This window comes from Silene latifolia, chromosome 2, assembly GCF_048544455.1.
Source record: "Silene latifolia isolate original U9 population chromosome 2, ASM4854445v1, whole genome shotgun sequence".
NCBI lineage: Eukaryota > Viridiplantae > Streptophyta > Magnoliopsida > Caryophyllales > Caryophyllaceae > Silene > Silene latifolia.
In genome coordinates, this window is record NC_133527.1 from 48,232,052 (window position 1) to 48,250,014 (window position 17,963).

The 17,963-nt window shown below is 35.1% G+C and overlaps 1 protein-coding gene across 1 annotated transcript; it reads left to right on the forward strand.

Moving 5' to 3' along the window:
• The first annotated feature begins 14,421 nt into the window (after nucleotides 1-14,421).
• On the forward strand, nucleotides 14,422-15,779 carry LOC141640746 (uncharacterized). Its single transcript, XM_074449429.1, has 2 exons — nucleotides 14,422-15,264; nucleotides 15,414-15,779. The coding sequence occupies exons 1-2, from the start codon at nucleotides 14,422-14,424 to the stop codon at nucleotides 15,777-15,779; spliced, it is 1,209 nt and encodes a 402-aa protein (XP_074305530.1).
• Nucleotides 15,780-17,963: the final 2,184 nt, after the last annotated feature.

Here is a 17,963-nt window from a genome sequence, read left to right on the forward strand (position 1 = left end):
AGGATTGCACTTCAGGAAATGACATTAGATATGTTCACCACTAATTGTCTTGATTGCCCAAGTTAGTTTATCAGGGATTATGGACACATGTATCTTCCAAGTACAATGTTCTCCACTACACTCAGTTGTGTACCTCACCTTATCAGATTTGCTGACTATAACATTGAACCCTTCTTAAATGCAGTAATCAGAGAGCACTGACACAAAGTCACTCTTGGTTTGGAACAGTAACCAGGGCCTCAACTTAATCTCACCCCACCTTTCAGGTACATACATCTTACAATTCTTGTATGCCTTATCCAAAGTAACTGCCTCATCCCCTTCCTTTGCTTCATTAACTGTCTTATCAAATGGATGCAATTTATCCCCTTCCACTGTTTTATCAAATGGATCCTTGCTACACTCAGATGATTGCTCATCCTTAGTACTATCTTCATCTTCTTCACTCTCTTCATCAGAGGCAGAGTAGTCTTCATCAAATTCTTCATTCTCTTCACCTTCATCCTCATCCAAACCCAAATTTATTGGCTCACCCCTTCTCTTACCCCTTCATGTCCTTATCTCAGTTGCCTCAACATCACTTTCAGGAGCACTTGACTTAGATTTTGGAGTATAAATACATTTTCTCTTAGCAGTTGATCTAGGAATTTTCTGCTTTGGGTCAGGCTTTTTTTTTTAACAATTGAGACAAGTTTGGAGTATTTTCACGGGCATTTTGATTTTCTGTGCTAAATCTATTAAAAGTTGGGCAATTTTGGGTAAATTGACTTGCTGGAGTGTTTGTTTGTGTTTCAGGGACATTTTCAGGTATGGTGGTGGTGGTTGGACTTTTAGGAGTAGTTTCATGAGAAGTTGAGTTGTTGTTTGTTTGAGGTTCAGAGTTAGTCTTGGTTTGAGGTTCAGGATTGGTCTTTTGAGGTTCAGGGTTAGTCTTTTTTTTAGGTTCAGGGTTGGTCTTTTTTTTAGGTTCAGGGTTAGTCTTTTTTTGAGGTTCAGGGTTGGTCTTCTTTTGAGGTTCAGGGTTGTTGTTTCTTTGAGGTTCAGGGTTGCTGTTTTGTTTTGCTAGATCAGCCAACTCTTGAGACTCAAAGACTCTAGTATAAACAGTCTCATTTGTCTCCACATCCACAATAGGCACTTCAATTGCCAAAGGTTCAACTAACAAACCTTCACTCTACACTCTGTTTTTCTCCATCCTTTCCTTTTCTTTTTTCTTCTGCATCTCTCCTTCCTCTGTTCTTCCATCATTCTTGCCTTTTTTTATTCCAGCCACTAACTTAAACTCCTTAATTGGCTTATTTGTGTCCTCAATCCACACATCAATTGTCTCAAAGCTTTCATAATCCCAAAACATTTTCAATAAATCCCCATCATCCTTAATATTTACCTTAGCATCATTCCTTCCTCTATAATACATAGCATAAACAGAGGTCAATAAAACTTGTTGTTTCTCAGCAACAACCCCAAGATCAACAATTATATCTAGTAATTGTATAAAATCCACATCATATATAGCATAATCAAATTTTAGCCCTTTGTAGTGACATTGCAACCAAAACGCAGCTTCCATCCTACCATTTTAAATCAAGCATTATTTAAATCAGTCGAGTAAAACCCTAACCCTAATTATTTCAAAAAAATTAAAATTGACAAAATCACTCCAAAATGGAAAGGGATAACAAAAGGGATAACAAAATCAGAAAAAACAAACAAATACCCTAATTATTGAATTGCAATATTCATAATACCACATCAAAAGCCCTAATTAAAATTCACAAAACAACAATTATCTACATGCAAACAAAATCGTTTACAAAAATCCTCATTTAGGTATGAGTTAATCACAAAACAAAGAGAAAAAGATTCAAAGAAACAAATTTTAACCAGAAAATAAAATAAAATAAAGATGAAGATGGTTACCTGGAATACAATAGCAACGACGAAGATGATAAAGATGTGATCAAAATGAAGAAGATTGATGAAAAATAAGAGCTGATTTGGGGTTTTTCTGGTTGATGTGATTGATTGTTGAGGTTTGTGGAGGATAATCGTCTAATGTTACGGGGAAGTGAGAGAGGTTGTCCCTTTTTTTATTTGTTTATGAGTGAAATGGGGGGAAAAGAAGTTAGGTTGATGGGGAAAGGAAGGAAAATAGGTTAGGTTCATTAACTGGTTAAGGGGAGATGACGCCGTTATAACGGCAAGAAAAGTAAGGGTACTTCGTGCACTAAAATGAAAGTTGAGGGGTGCCATGTGCACTAACTTAAACGCAGGGGTACCACGTGAATTAAGCCAAACCTCGGGGGCACCACGTGAATTATCCCTAATAATAATTATAATAAACAAAACTAAAACCAAAATAAAATAATCAATCATTCTCACAATCGCACCCAGACCAACTCAAAACAATCAGAAAAATTCCCTCATTCACACTACCACCACGACACCACCTCTCCACTAAACCCACCACCAATCCACTACAACATCATCCTATCCACCTTCACACCACCGCCAAACCGCCACAACATCACTTATTCAAGGACGGAGGTCTCGAGGTCTGACCATGGTATGTAAGTGGTGGTTAGAGAAGGAAGACGATGGAGGTAAATGTTGCCAGTACGCCCCGTCGTTCGCTTCTTCCACCACAATTCACCCGAGCCCTTGTCACTTCTATTTTCGTCTTTTTCCATTTTATGTAGGGTAATTGGTTGTGGTTCGACCGCCGCATTCACCAGCATCACAACATTACAAGTAGTAGCGGTTTAATTTAGGGGAATGAAAATCTAGATCTGAGAGTTGATTAGTTGAATTGCATCTATGAGGACGACGATAACCTCTAGAATCAGAAATATAAGGGTAGATGTGGCACCGGTTAATGAGTTAGTTGATAGCGTAGAAAGCTGGATGAATTGAGTAGTTAGTGAATAGTGATGGATTGTTCAGAGTAAGGGATGAATTGTTGATAGGAGGAAGGGGTCATTGATTAGTTGAATAATTGTTAATTTTCAATGTACTGCGTACTGGCATTTGAACTTGAGTAGTCACTTGGTCTTTTTTTATTTGTTAAGGTCTAGTTTTTTGTATTTCAGGCACCGCTCATTCTAGTATTTGCTCGAATATGGGTAGATGCGGCACTGATTTGATAATGAATAATAAGATGCAAAAGATGAGTGTAAATGTTCGGGTGATGAAGAAGTTAAAGTGGTTTAGAAAGGAGGGAAATGACTTAACGAGAGTTTAAAGATTTTAGTTTTTTTTTTTAAATGTGACTTGATTAACAAGTAGTAGGTTACCTGGTGCGTTGTGAGAAAGATGAGGGCATAGTTCAGATTATTTTGAGTTAAAACATAGTTTGGATTAATATGGGAAGAAGAGGTATAGTTTGGATTATTCTCATAAAATAACCCTAAATGATATTAGTGTATTACTTTTGTTGCCTAGTCCCCCTTCTCCTCTTTACATTTTATTTCTATACCTTATATAAAAAGAGGATACTCCCCTGACCACTATTTCCACGTGCTTCTGTCCTCCAGTGACGTCATTAATTACACTCATGCCATTACTGAATTTTTTATTCTAAAAATTTGGTCTCTTCTTTTCCCCTTTTCATCTATCCGCCGTTTCACTCTATCATCATAGACATCACGAATTAACGATCACCTTCACCATCTTGATTCTTGCACCACGTTAGCCCTCTTCTATATCGTGCTCATCACATTCATCTTTTTTTGGATTTCCTCAATTATACTCCTTCTACTATCCAAATGATTCAATTCTCTCTATTTCCAAACCTTCTGTTCTTCCCCAAATCACTAAACCCTAATTTCAGAAACCCAGTTTTTATCCTTCTTTTCTGGGGTACGACATGGGAGACTTCAACAACGATGCCTTCCTGCGCTATCAAAACGTTGTCCAGAACCGAGCCAATGTTATTCAGCTCAAAATGGTAAGATCTTCATTAAATTGTTAGATCTAATACACTGTTAATTAGGCTTACATATTATGATTTGCTGTTTGTTTAAGGTTTTTGATTTTTTATATTTCTTTGTGTGTAGTAAGAATGGTTAAGAAATAAGATTGAATTGGGGATTTAAGCAACGATTTTTGCCGTTTAAGGAAGGATTTGGGACAGCTTTTTACCAAAACCAAGTTTTCACCAAAGCCATGAATTTCACAAATAAACGACAAATATTGGCATTAAAAATCAGCAAATTGTAATGCTCAAAGTAAATCACTCCAAAAAAAAAACATAAAGGTTGATTGTCTTTTATATGCTACTCCAGTACAATCACAATTTAAACCCAAAGAATCCTAAGAACACTTTCTGCCACACTATATGCTGTCATTATTGTCCCTCATTTGTAGTTGGTAGTATTTATTTACTTGGTTTTGTTCATTTGCTGTTCGTGTCTTGATCCTTCATCAAACTTGTTGCTCAAAATAAAGGTAATTTCTTTACTTTTTTCTTAATATTTTGGTTTTATTGTTTTTTTTTTCATGAATCATGATTACCCTTGTTAATTGTTATGTTCAGAACTGCAGATCAAAGCCACACATCATCAGACGGAAAAAATGAATAAATTTCGGGACAATTATATATGGTCATAGACTGATAGTATTAAATCTTGGTGGAAAAAACATTACCCTTGGGCATGGATTGTAGACAAATGAGCCATTGTTGGCAGAGTAGTAGCTACTGTCCTCGCTGATTCCCATGTTTGACCCAAACCCACCGCCGACTTGATACCCCATACGCATTCCACTTCCCATGCTCATCCCATATTTGCTACTAACCATTTGGTTGCCACCCATACCCAGGCCTGCCGAACCCATACTTGAGTAGTTCGAGTATTCTGACATTTGCCCACCTCCGAGACCACCCCCAAACCCACCTTGGAAACCATAGTAAGAGCTCATGACACCCATTGAGCCCCCAAAGTAGCTAGCTTCCTGCTCTGACGCGCCGTGGGAGCTCTGGAAACGGAAGGCCATGGCGCTTTCTCCTAAACACCGCTTTGGAAATTAAGCTCTTGTTTTGCTTAGCTCAATGCCTTCGGGATTGTGAATTGTTGCATTTATATAGTGGCTAAATTGTGGAGGAATCACATCCACCATCTCTGCTTTCACCTTTTGAAAGTTCTCTGTTCCACCTTAGTTGGTGTAAAAATTAGAATTGTTAAAGTGAGGATATAATTTCTCTTAAATAAGGAAGCCTATAATCTAAAGAAAATTAAAAAAAATGCTATATAGCCAGGATGTATGATTACATGATATATGGGCGCACCTAAAATTCGTCGCTCCGATTTGGTGGATCCTGTCCTAAAACTCCTTGTTTCGGATCGGGTTTAAAATTCCTGTCCTGCCATATTGACACGTTTTAGAATATTTTCAATTTCTTATTATTACTAAAGTTGGCAGGTGAAAGCATACTATCATCTTTAAATTTTATGATGCTATAAACTTTAGTTGCCGAACATTATCATGAATCGTATGCTTATATATAGACTAAATGCCACTGTCTTGCTTTTTTCTTTTTTTTGTAGTGAATTGATACCAAAATCATCTCATATGGACCGTAGATGTCTTATCAACGGATGCGTTTGTGGGTAATGCAGCCGAATCCACATAATTTTGAGTGCAAAACAGACCATTTTGAGGCTTCTTGGTCAGTTGTGATTAACTCCTTGTTCTTTATGTTAGCAGGATATTTGCTTAATACTTGCTGCCTTTGTATAAACTACCGAGTACTACTTATCCTTTGAACGGGTGCTTAAATCTTGGAATTTTAGGAGAGAGATTGTATTGAGACCGAAATTAACAACGTGGATCTTTGATCATAATTTGATTGAGAGCTAATGACTCCCCGCAACACAAAGTATTCACACAAGTCAATATATACTATGGAGTACTATAGTACTCCCTACAGGTTGGTAACCAAGATAGCTCTTGTATAATGTTGTGATGTATTATGTATGTTCAAAATGTTTCTAGATTAGAATAGATGTTATAACGAGGGTGAATCGAATAGGAATGCACCCGTCACAAGGTTGTGACAGATATTGCCCGTTACAAATGAGAATTTGTGCACAAAAAATGCTTTTATAAAATAAAAATATGAATTTTCAACCACAAGATAACAAAAGAGAGGTGTAATTGAGGTGAGACAAATACCGATGAGGAAGGAAAATTGAGAAACATAAGTAATTTTTTTTTTCAGAAGTGAGAGGCATGACCGCAAAGTATAACAAGTAAAAGTCAAAAAAGCAATTGAAAGAACAACCTAATGGCAGTACTGTAAATAGTGACGTCATCCAAGGGTACAAGCACACTACAAATAGGGCCTGCAAGCTTGAAATAATATACCTCAGCTAATTTTAATTTCAGTGATTTATCAGGTTAATTTTTATGGTACATTTTTACTGTTCGTGATAGCTAAGACAGTTGTATGTGTCATGTGGGATAATTACGTGCTGATTCTGTTTGCAAATGTGATGATTTGGGCCCGTTTAACAATTCAGTTACATACAGCTGTTTTAGGCGATACTTTGTACTTTTGTAGTGTTCTGAATCAATAGTTAGAGGTGATTATTGAATAGTTACGATTTTTTTTTTTGTAGATCTCTGTATAGATTGAGCAGTCTCACCCTACTTGTTTGCCGAACAACTTGCTGAATTTTTTTGAGCCTCAACCTCCCTTGGAATTCAAACCACCGCCTGAGAAGAGAGAATGTCCTCCTTATACAGGTGAATAACCACTTTTCGCATGGTCTTAGCTTATCTTATATGGCAGCAAGCTGATTGGATCTGTTTTCTGTTAGAAAGTGAAACTGATGATTTAGTTTCCGATATAGGAATGGCTCAATTTGTGAAACTTTTTGCTGAACCTAGGGATCCCTGTCAAGGAGGCTGAAACTTCGGTATGTTGGCACTTGCTTATTTTGCCAGCATTTTTAGATGATTTATAAATGTTATTTCCATCTACTGATCGTACAATCGTCTACTTTCGTATGTTCGTGCTTAAAGGAGATGATTTGTGGTGTTCGTAGTATATCCTTGGAGCTTAAAAAAATTTCAGTAGGCCGACTTTGCCTGACATGGTTAATGGTATGTAATACTTTCCAAGCTGGATTAGATTAACATGACTCAGGTTCGAAGTCAAACAGGACATTCCTGAAAACTTGTCGGGTGAATCTAGCTTCAAATACAGACATTTATATCTTATTCGCTTGGATCAGCTCCTGGCAAGTTTATCCAGCTAAACACGATGTCTTAGGGCCACTTTCCTCAAAATGCAAGTGTTAAAACTCAGGATTGAAAGCTTTAATGCCAGTATTGTCCTATCCATCTTGAATTATAAGGTCAGTTTTGGCTATAATGTCATCAGTCCCATATAAATTATTGGAAAATTGTCACTTTCATGCCCTATGGTTTGCGTCGAGATAATTCCTTTTTTATGCTCGAAGACTTGTTTGTTTCTTAATTTGATGACCTCTTGCGCACATGATTTCTCCTAAAACTTCATTATTGTATATATGCTTAGACTATGTTACATCTTAAGTCACGAAAGTGGGAAATTACTAAAACCTTTGTCACCAAAGTTAGAAAGTTGTCAAAACTCAGTTACCAAAGTGTGTTTTACAGCACTATAGGCAACCAAAGTGAAATTAGTTTAAACTTCATAAAATAGCTCCTTAACTTTTTTAACTAAATACTTGCATTTTCAGGTAGCAATACCAGTTTAGTTTATTTTCGTTGTTATGAACTGATTCCCATGCATCATGTACACTTCAATCTAGACTGGTAATCTCATGTATGAGTGATGTATCTTGGTTGCTTGATGGTGAAAACAGTAATGTAGCTTCCGTTATTGAACAGCTGTTGATGTCATATTGGACAACATGGGAGGGGCTTACTTTCACCGTTACGTTGACAGCTTCAATTTTGATGAGCGTCTTTTCATCATCGGTCTTCAAGGTGGAGTGTCTACACAAGTGAACCTTGGAAGTATTCTTACTAGGAGACTCACGGTGCAAGGTATGCAGAAATTTCTTGAACAAAATTTAACTCATGGAAGTATCAAATTTTACTGAATTGTGCTTGCTGAGAAGACCATCCAATCTCCTATGTACAAATCTTCTAGAATATTATAAAAAAAAAATTGCATTACAAATTTATCCCCTTTTTGGTCTTCTCGCAAACTCTAACTTATAAAAAATTACTGACTTTAACTTTCTCTGAACAAAAACTTTTTTCTTCTCTCAGCATGTGACAACTCTTACTCAATGTAGGGCAGTAGCTGACAACTCTTACTGAATGTTGGGCAGTAGCTGCTACTCAGCTGTACAGGGGTTGAAACACATGTTCGGATAGGGAAATGCATGTTATCTTCTTCACATTTTCAGCCTTACTGCATATAAATGAACGTTTTCGTCTTGACACCTATTACAATAACTGATTGATGCATGCATTTGTATATATTTTTTTTCTTTTTAGATAAGTGCGAGTCTTACGTCTTATTGTATTGAGATATACATGCTTTTTCCTTGCACTATCTATCTATAAAAAGGTTAAAGTGTTAGCTTCAATTTTCGCATTCATTTTCACATCCCGCATACAAACATAATAAAAAAAATACTTTCTTCGGCGTTGGTATTATAGGCTTGCAATCAGGGCAATAGCCTAGCTTACTTCCTCACTTTAAACAAAAAACTTTAGGTTAGTTTTTGTGTTTTACTTAGTTCGTCTACTACTTAATTAGCGATTATATTAAAAAAGGATGTTGTATCTTTTATAAGTTAACTTAGACATTTTATTAGATTGTTTTCTTAGAGTAACGTTTACCTAATATAACCGTCTACTACAAATTCTTATTTACGCTTGTCTGAAATTAGTTTTAATTTTTGTAAACAATTTATTTAAATTTTAGGAAAACTACACATATTTTCTTTAGTTATGATTTAAGGAAAAAAAAATTGGATCGCTGGAAAAAAAAACAGAAATTTTGGACCCCCCGTTTTTTACATAAAGTATGTTCCGTGAAAATCTATTACCTTTTATTTTATTTTTTAAAATATATGTTTCAGTGATAGTTTCAACAACCAGTAACGAAAATTAAATTTTTATAAAAAAAATTACCTGTTTTACTTCTCTGTTGTATTTAAGCCTACTCTTTTTTACATGAGTACTATTTAATTGCTTAATATCATACGTATTAAATCTTTTTGCAATAATTTTATTGTGTTAATATTTTTTTAAAAGGAATACACTTTTATCGACTACATGCTAATATAAGGACCTCAACTATGGAGTTTTTTTTTACAGTTAAAAGACTCAACTTTCAGAATTCCCAGTTAAGGGACTCTTATATAATAACATTAAATATTTTACGAGCACTATTAACAGCTACATTTCTATTGCCCAAAGTTCTAAACTGACATTAAAACTCTTTGCTCTGTTGTGATTGATAATCTTCGTCTTATGTCCTCATCCCTTACATGTTGACCCAATCTTTACCTCATGTTCACCTTTCCTCCCTCACATGTTCACCCTTCCATTGAAATGAATCCTCCACCGTTTTAAAAAAAATAAACTTCACCATATTTTTTCGATAAAAGTGTTGCTGGAAAGGAGAATACAATAGATTACTATACCATTCATCCTAATTATTCTGGTACAATTTACCTCTGATCATATATCATGCAACCTTTGAAAGAAAAATCTCTACAATAAAGTTAGAAAAATCTCTACAGTAAAGTTAAGCATTAAACAAACAAAAAAAACGTGACCCCATCGCCAATATGTATAGCTTGCATTACAATATTGTTTATTCATATATCCACCTAACTTTACAAAAATGTCTTATCAGTATGAGAAATTATCCACATAACTACGGTTTAAAATGTAGCTATCAGTTATAGTCTCGTAAGCGGTGAAATCGGTCCCCACCGAATCGAGATAATTATGAGTTATTTTGCGGCCGAAATCTCGTATTAGTAAAATAAAAAAAATGATACAATACATCTCGATCACGATTTTGAACCATGATCGTACCATAGATTCACTTCCACTAGCTTCAAAACGCATAACCCGATCGCCAATATGTTGAGCGCTTTGATCGGGAAGGCAATTTTTCAAGGATTGCTTTCATATTTTGGAGGTAAGATGTAGCCAATAGGAGATGTCGCAAATTAGAAATGCATACAATCATGAAAGATTGAGAGGGGACAAAGTACGTAAGAAATTGACATTTGATCTTACAGAAAAAAAATGATAATCAATTTTATAAATAAAATACACGAAAAGCTTTGTTTGATTGAATTTAATGAGTTAACATAAATTTAACGGAAGTTTTCTTGAAATCCTTAACCGGAAACTTGGATTGTTTAATCCTTTAACTGGAAAAAAAAATTATAGTATAGGTCCTTCACTTACTCTTACCTCCAATTTTATCTATGTAACAAACTAATACAGTATGTGATAAAGGAAAAACTTTTTTTTCTGCCTAATAAAATGCAGTAGAATTATAATTTTTTATTAGTATCTAATAAACTTTGGAAAATGTGATAAAGGAATTTTTTTTTGTGTCAGTTTAGTTATAATGCTTATTTATAATGACTGATGCAGTAATATTTTTCGTTATTTAGAGATTATTAGTAGCATTCTGTTTTTTTTTTAATAAAAAACCATTGTTTTTTTTGCCTGAAATTTTACTAATGTTGCCATGTTATTAAATAAATTGTCAATTTTACTCCGACTTATCTATAGCTTCTCTCTTCATATTTGCAACTACTATCAATATTCGAAATCCATTAACATAATTATCAATAATCCACCCTATTAATTGTATGCAGTAGTTACTCCATCCTATCAATACTTCCAATTAAAGTCAACCTATACACCATACTTTCCAATAACAACCCGAGGAGACAGGCAAACCTGAACAACAGGTCACCCTTGTTATTCTAAGGGTTAAAAGTCTGATGGTCTTCCATTTTTTATCCATTTACCTACTGATCTTCATAAATCTAGCCATTCTTAATCTTCATCCATCTACTTAAAATTTTGTCGTTAGTCTTCATCAATCTCCTTCCTTATTCATCTTCTGATCAACATTCGAGTTGGCCATATCAACAACAGCCAAAATAGAGGTAGGCTCCGATGGTTGTGCATCAACATATTCCATACATGCCGGCTAACTCGGATTATGAGCACAGGATACACTCACACTCGATGTACTCCCACTGTCCCAGACAATGTCAATATTAACATTCTTCAATTTTTTGTTTCGACGCGGAATCACGGTATTCCGTAGAAAATTGGGAATAACCTTCATTTTTCAGAATAAATGCTAACACCAATACAGGATTTCATTCATTGGCTTCTAGATCAAAATAATTCTTAACAAGAAGCTTTTCATTTGCACTAAAACTCCTCCAATCAATCACTAGAACAATTTCTAAACTCTCTAATGGTACCTGATGTCCATTCACTCTTTTCATTATTGATATTAACAACAACCTCCTTTTCTTTCCCAAAATTTCATTTCTGTTTCCAAATAACAGACTTAACTTATTGACGCTTAAATTGTAAGAGTTTCTTGAGTCCAGGATCGAAATTGTGAACGATAGTTGTGATTGGGACGACGATCAGGAAGTTACGGTGTTCGATGAGTGAATTGACGTGTACGCTTAGCGGAGTTATCATGGTGGATTTTGATTGATTTTTGTTTCTACAGTGAGAAAGGAGGATGAATTATGTTGAGGAAGGGTTGGTTAAATAAAGAAAGCTATAATCTGTTATTATAAAGACAAATAAGAGAATGTAACTTACATAAAGAGGAGGAAGAAGGTTTACCTGTTGTAACTGGTAATACATTTAGGTAAGTTTGTTTTAGGAAGATAAGTGGAATAGAATGGATTAAATTAGATTATTTTAAATGATAAAGTAATGTATGAAAGACAGCAATATGATGGATTATTCCTATGAAATAATCCATATTATTTTCAAATATGTGCAAAAAAAAATATTGGTAAACAAAAACAATTAGATTAGATTCGGTCGTAACTTTATTGCCTTATCGAATTTTCATTTTACAAAATTCATAACCTAAAAATTAGTAGGCTTCAAACTTATATCTAATTCGGTCTATATAAAGTAGTAGTTACTTCATAGCAGAGGATTGCTAGATTTGATTTTTTTGGAAGAATGCAGGCTTCATCTCCTTGTCCCTCCTCATATTCCCATTATCCAAAAGACAACCTTTTTATTACATTTATCTTTATATCTATCATCAAACGCTTTAGTTTGCTTATTCGACTATCGGGTTACTTCATTACCCCTCTTTTAGTTTGCATTTAAAACTGAATTCGACGAACATGCCTCTTTTTAGATGGCGCATCTCCATACCGTCTTTTAGTCGTTTTGGGGCCACTAAATGGCCATGTTGGGGTTGTCAAAAATCTATAAAACTTTTCATATTTCGTTATTAACAAACAGATCATCATTAGACAATTTTTTTATTAATGAAAGATTTCTACTAAAATATCTACCGAAAGACATTTTAGATTTCAAAAATTTGTAAACTAACTTTACCTACTTTCATAGCTCGTATTTCAAGATTATCACTTGAAGTGTTAGATTTCCCGATTTTTGGATGTTCCTTTACAAAATTTAATTTAATTGTTGAGCATTTACTGGTAGTTATACAAGGTAATTGAAAAGAAAAAAGAAAAACCGTTTGAAAAAGGATGCTATGATTAGGGACGGGTAGTTGATGATGTTGGAAGAGAAATATAGATAAGGGTAATTTTGCTGTCTATTTGTCCGAGATTACTAATTTAACGTAAAAAATATGCAAAAAAACATTTTCTAATTGTACAACTAATAATTTTTTTTACGTGATTTAGTTGGTGTAATAAGTAAAATAGTGCTTATCTTCTGGAAATATATACAATATGAATCTATTAAGGAACATTGCTTCATGCTCCCGTACAAATCATGTACAAAATAAAACTCCTTCAATTTCATCAGCTACTACTTGAAAGGGTAAACTTTTTCCCCTGCAACTATATATGTAATTTGTTTACCTTACTTTTTAGCAGAATTTAACATTCCAAATCTCACTTTATTCAAATTTTTTTGATACATTTAAAGGTTTTTCAATTCCCCGGATCATCCAGATGTTCTTCCTCTACCTACCTTGTGTCGACATTGCGGAGCAAAACTTTTCAAAAATGAATCGATTTTTTTTTTGTTGTGCCCAAGGAGATATACGTTTGGCAAACAACGTGATGCCAAATGAACTTCGCATGCTGTTCATGTCAAATGACGCTATTTCTCAAAATTTAAGAAAATATGTTCTGTTATATAACAGTTCTTTCGCTTTTACTTCCTTTGGAGTTAGGAAAGATCATGAACTCGTGCAGAGAAATCGTGGAATTTATACGTTTAGAGTTCAAGGGCAAGTTTATCATTTCATTAATGATATCTTGCCTACTGAAGAACGACCTAGATATATTCAACTGTATTTTTTCGATACAGATAGAGAATTGTGGCATAGACTTCATTTTGCTGAAGAAATTGACAGGACTGTTCTTCGTATTTTGATGCGCATTATGGAAATGAACCCGTACACTCAGTTCTTCAAATCTCTAATAGATGTGGGTATAGACGAGGAAAGTCGTATTATAATAAGATCAGATCCAAGCCAGGATCAAAGAACGCACAACGCTCCCACGACATCGCAGGTTGCCGTAATTTGGGTTGATGATGAAAACTCATCACAACCTCCTCGTCATGATATCGTCATTTATGCCAACTCTGGGACAAGTCACCGAATATTACATTATTACGGTTGCTATGATCCTTTACAGTATCCTCTTTTGTTTCCTTTTGGCGAAACAGGCTGGCATAGACGTATCTATTGAGTTAGCAGCCATCCTAGACGTCGTCCTGATCCTCAAACTTTTCCGATAAATGATGTTCTTATACAAACAACAGACGATTTGCTTGAAAGCGAGGAACAAGGTTTGTGATTTAATATTTTTTTTATGTTGCTGCTAAAACGTTAGCTTAGGCTTCTGTTTGCGTACAGTTGCAGGTACTTCTGAGTCTGAGAAAAAAAGTATCATGTCGAGAGTACTACTCCTACCGACTGCAAATTCGCCCAAATGATTCGTAGATATTGCTAAAAAGTGGTCGTCTTCTCCAACAATATATGGTCGATATGTATATTAAAATTGACACAACGCGACTTGATTATATCAGGAATAATCAAAATATAATTCGGGCTGACTTATATCAAGGAATCATTGATAGTTACAACGATGGACATACACGAGGGGCTAATATAGGCAGAATATTTATACTGCTTCTAGCTTTATTGGATGCGATCGTGACTTTCGGCGTCGCTATCTTAGTTCAATGACGGTTGTACAACGTTATGGAAAGCCAGATATATTTTTGACTATTACATGTAATCCGCATTGGGCAGAAATTGAGCGCGAGTTATTGCCTTTTGAGGAAGCGCAAAATAGACATGATCTTGTTTCTCGCGTTTTTCGAGCAAAACTTTTAGAGTTAAAGAAGGACATATGTATTCGTAATATATTTGGTAATGTTGCCGGTTACATTTACGTCGTTGAATTCCAGAAGCGAGGGCTCCCGCATGCACATTTTCTAATTATTCTGGATTCTGATAGCAAAATAAGAACGCTTGACCAATATGATGAATATGTATGTGCAGAATTGCCTGACTCTGCCGAAAACCCTCGCCTTTTCTCTGCCGTTGTTCGTCATATGATGCATGGTCCATGTGGTAACGACAACCCTACTAACCCCTGCATGAGGGATAGTTGGTGTAAGAACCATTACCCTCGTGAGTTTGCGGATACAACAACAAACGGTCGTGATTCGTATCCTATATATTGCAGAAGGCATACGGGTTTAGAGGTAACCGTACGTGGATCACGGATTAATAATCAATGGGTTATTCCATACAATCCATTCTTATTAGGGAAATATGTCTGTCACCTAAATGTTGAGATATGTTCGACAATTAAAGCAGTTAAGTATATGTACAAGTATGTATATAAGGGACATGATCGTATTTCGTTTGCTGTTACTGATCTTAGCGGCAGCGGTCAGGAATCATTTGATGAGATAACTGCGTACCAATCAGCTAGATGGATTTCCCCACCAGAGGCAGCTTGGAGAATTTTTAGATTCCATTTGAACGATATACATCCTAATGTTGTTCCTTTACAGGTACACTTACTAAACATGCAAACTGTTAGTTTTCAACCATGGGAAAACCTTGAGAATGTTTTGGATGATGAAGCTCGTAACAGAACAATGTTAACGGCTTTTTTCCAGCAAAACGAAACTGATACTTTCTCTCAAACCTTATTATACAGTCAACTTCCCCAAAATATTATGTATGGCATAATAGAAGAGGGGACAAATTTTGGACTCCTAGAGAAAAAGGATTTGCCTTAGGCCGTTTAATATATGCAAATCCCTCTGAAGGAGAAAGGTATTATTTACGGCTTCTGCTCTCAAACATTCGAGGTCTCAAGTCTTTTGAAGACCTCAAGTCAATATATGGCATAACACGTAGTTCGTTTAGAGAATCGGCTTACTTGCATGGATTGCTTGAAGCAGATAACTCTATTGAACAGTGTTTAGCAGAAGCAGTGCAATATCAGATGCCAACAGCGCTACGAAGATTATTTGCTACTTTACTCATTTACTGTCAGCCAATGAATCCAAGATTGCTATGAGATAAATTCTATACTTCATTGTCAGAAGATTATGCATATGCTTTTCCTTCACAACAGTATAAAGTACTGCAGTTAACCCTTACAAATATTTGCTGCATACTTGAATCAATGGGCAGGAGTTTTAGTTCTTTTGACTTTGGCGATCTGCAATTGGACAGTGTTTATTTAAGACATTCAAAAACAAAAGAAATTGAGGAAGGGCTTAATATTCCGATAAGTTCTGAAGCCATAAATGTTGTCAACTTGCTAAATGAAGAACAACGTCTTGCCTATGATAAAATTTACAGAAGGGTTATAGAGAATGGAACAGGTTCTTTTTTCTTAGATGAACCTGGAGGTACAAGAAAAACCTTTTTGTACACAACACTGTTTGCAAATCTCAGAGCTAGAGGCCTTATTTGTCTTGCAGTTGCAAGTTCAGGTATTGCAAGGGCCAATCTTGCGGGTGGTAGAACTTCAAATTCTCAATTCAAGATCCCTCTTGATATAGAAAATCACCAGAGTTCTCAAATCTCAAAACAGAGTTCCTTAGCAGAACTCATTCGAGCATGTAGGTTAATCATTTGGGATGAAGCTCCCATGGCAAAATGACAGTCGATTGAATACTTTGAAAACACCTTGCGTGACGTTTGCTCAAATAGAGAATTGTTTGGCGGAAAAATAGTTGTATTTGGAGGAGACTTTCGACAGGTATTGCCTATTATACCAAAAAGTTCAGTACGAGAGGCAATCAATTCGAGCTTTGTTATGTCTCCGTTGTGGCCACAACTTGAAAGGATTCATTTAACTGTTAATATGAGGGCTATGCGTGATCCTGCTTTTAGCGATTTTGTCCTAAGTGTTGGTGACGGCTCGCATCCTTATGAAAATGGGAAGGATATCAAATTAACGAGGTCGATTGTCATATCTGGAACACAAGAATCCGTACTAATTGAGCAGCTCATTGACGCAGTTTATCCAGATATACACCAAATTAGCACCAATCCGTCTATGATAACCAAAAGAGCAATACTAACTCCCAAAAATGATGATAAACAGAAGATAAATGCACTATTAGTTTCTCGACAACAAGGTCAAGCGTTTACGTACAGAAGTTTTGACGAAGCTACAGACATCGCAACTGAACAATATCCAACTGAATTTCTCAATACACTTCAGCCTAATGGTCTTCCGCCGCATGAATTAGTCCTAAAGATAAATAGTCCTGTTATTTTATGGAGAAACATAGATCATACCTCAGGTCTTTGTAATGGTACACGGCTTATCTGCAAAGCTTTTGACAGAAATGTTATTGACGCAGAAATTGCTGTAGGACATCAGAGAGGCAAAAGAGTCTTCATACCTAGAATTCCACTGCAGCCATCTCCGGTCGACAAATTTCCGTTTCATTTTAGAAGAAAACAATTTCTGATTAGATTAAGTTTCGCAATGACTATTAACAAGGCACAAGGACAAACGCTAAACAGAGTTGGCATATATTTGACACGACCAGTCTTTTCACATGGTCAATTGTATGTAGCGTTGTCGAGAGCAAGACAGAGCTCTGATATAACGGTTGCTATCCTTCCGCATAGTACTTTAAGTGACAGTTGGAGACGAACTAGAAATATTGTATGTTACGAAGTAATAAATAATGCTAAATAAAGCTAAGTGTGTATGTAAACAATACTTTTTTCTTTGGTACATTAACGTTATTATACATAATTTGTTTAAATTATCATCTTATTCTTTTGTTTTTTTAATGCATGTTATCTTTTTTTTCAATTATCATCTTATTGTTTTTTTTTTTAAATACATATTATCTATTTCCTTTTTCTATTCTGGATTATTAGATTAACATTTTTTTTTTCTAAACAACGTTTCTAATAAATATCAACAAAACACCAACTTTTCAGATACAAATTCTTATCGTTTACTTGCAGCTATTGAGTTCCACGAATAATAACATATTTTTTTCCTGTAAATCATAGCAACTTTAATACGATAACTTAGCTTTCTTCTAAAAAAAAAAGGTTACTAAGAAAAAGTAAAGATAATAAATTATTATTAATGCAAATTTATTTTGTGGTTTTATTCATTTATGTACAAGATATTCAGGCAGTTTCTTAGATTTAAGGTTCTCCTCCTAATACTTGTGTTAAGAGTTTTAAAAAATTATTTTATTTGTTTTTAACAAGTTTGTTA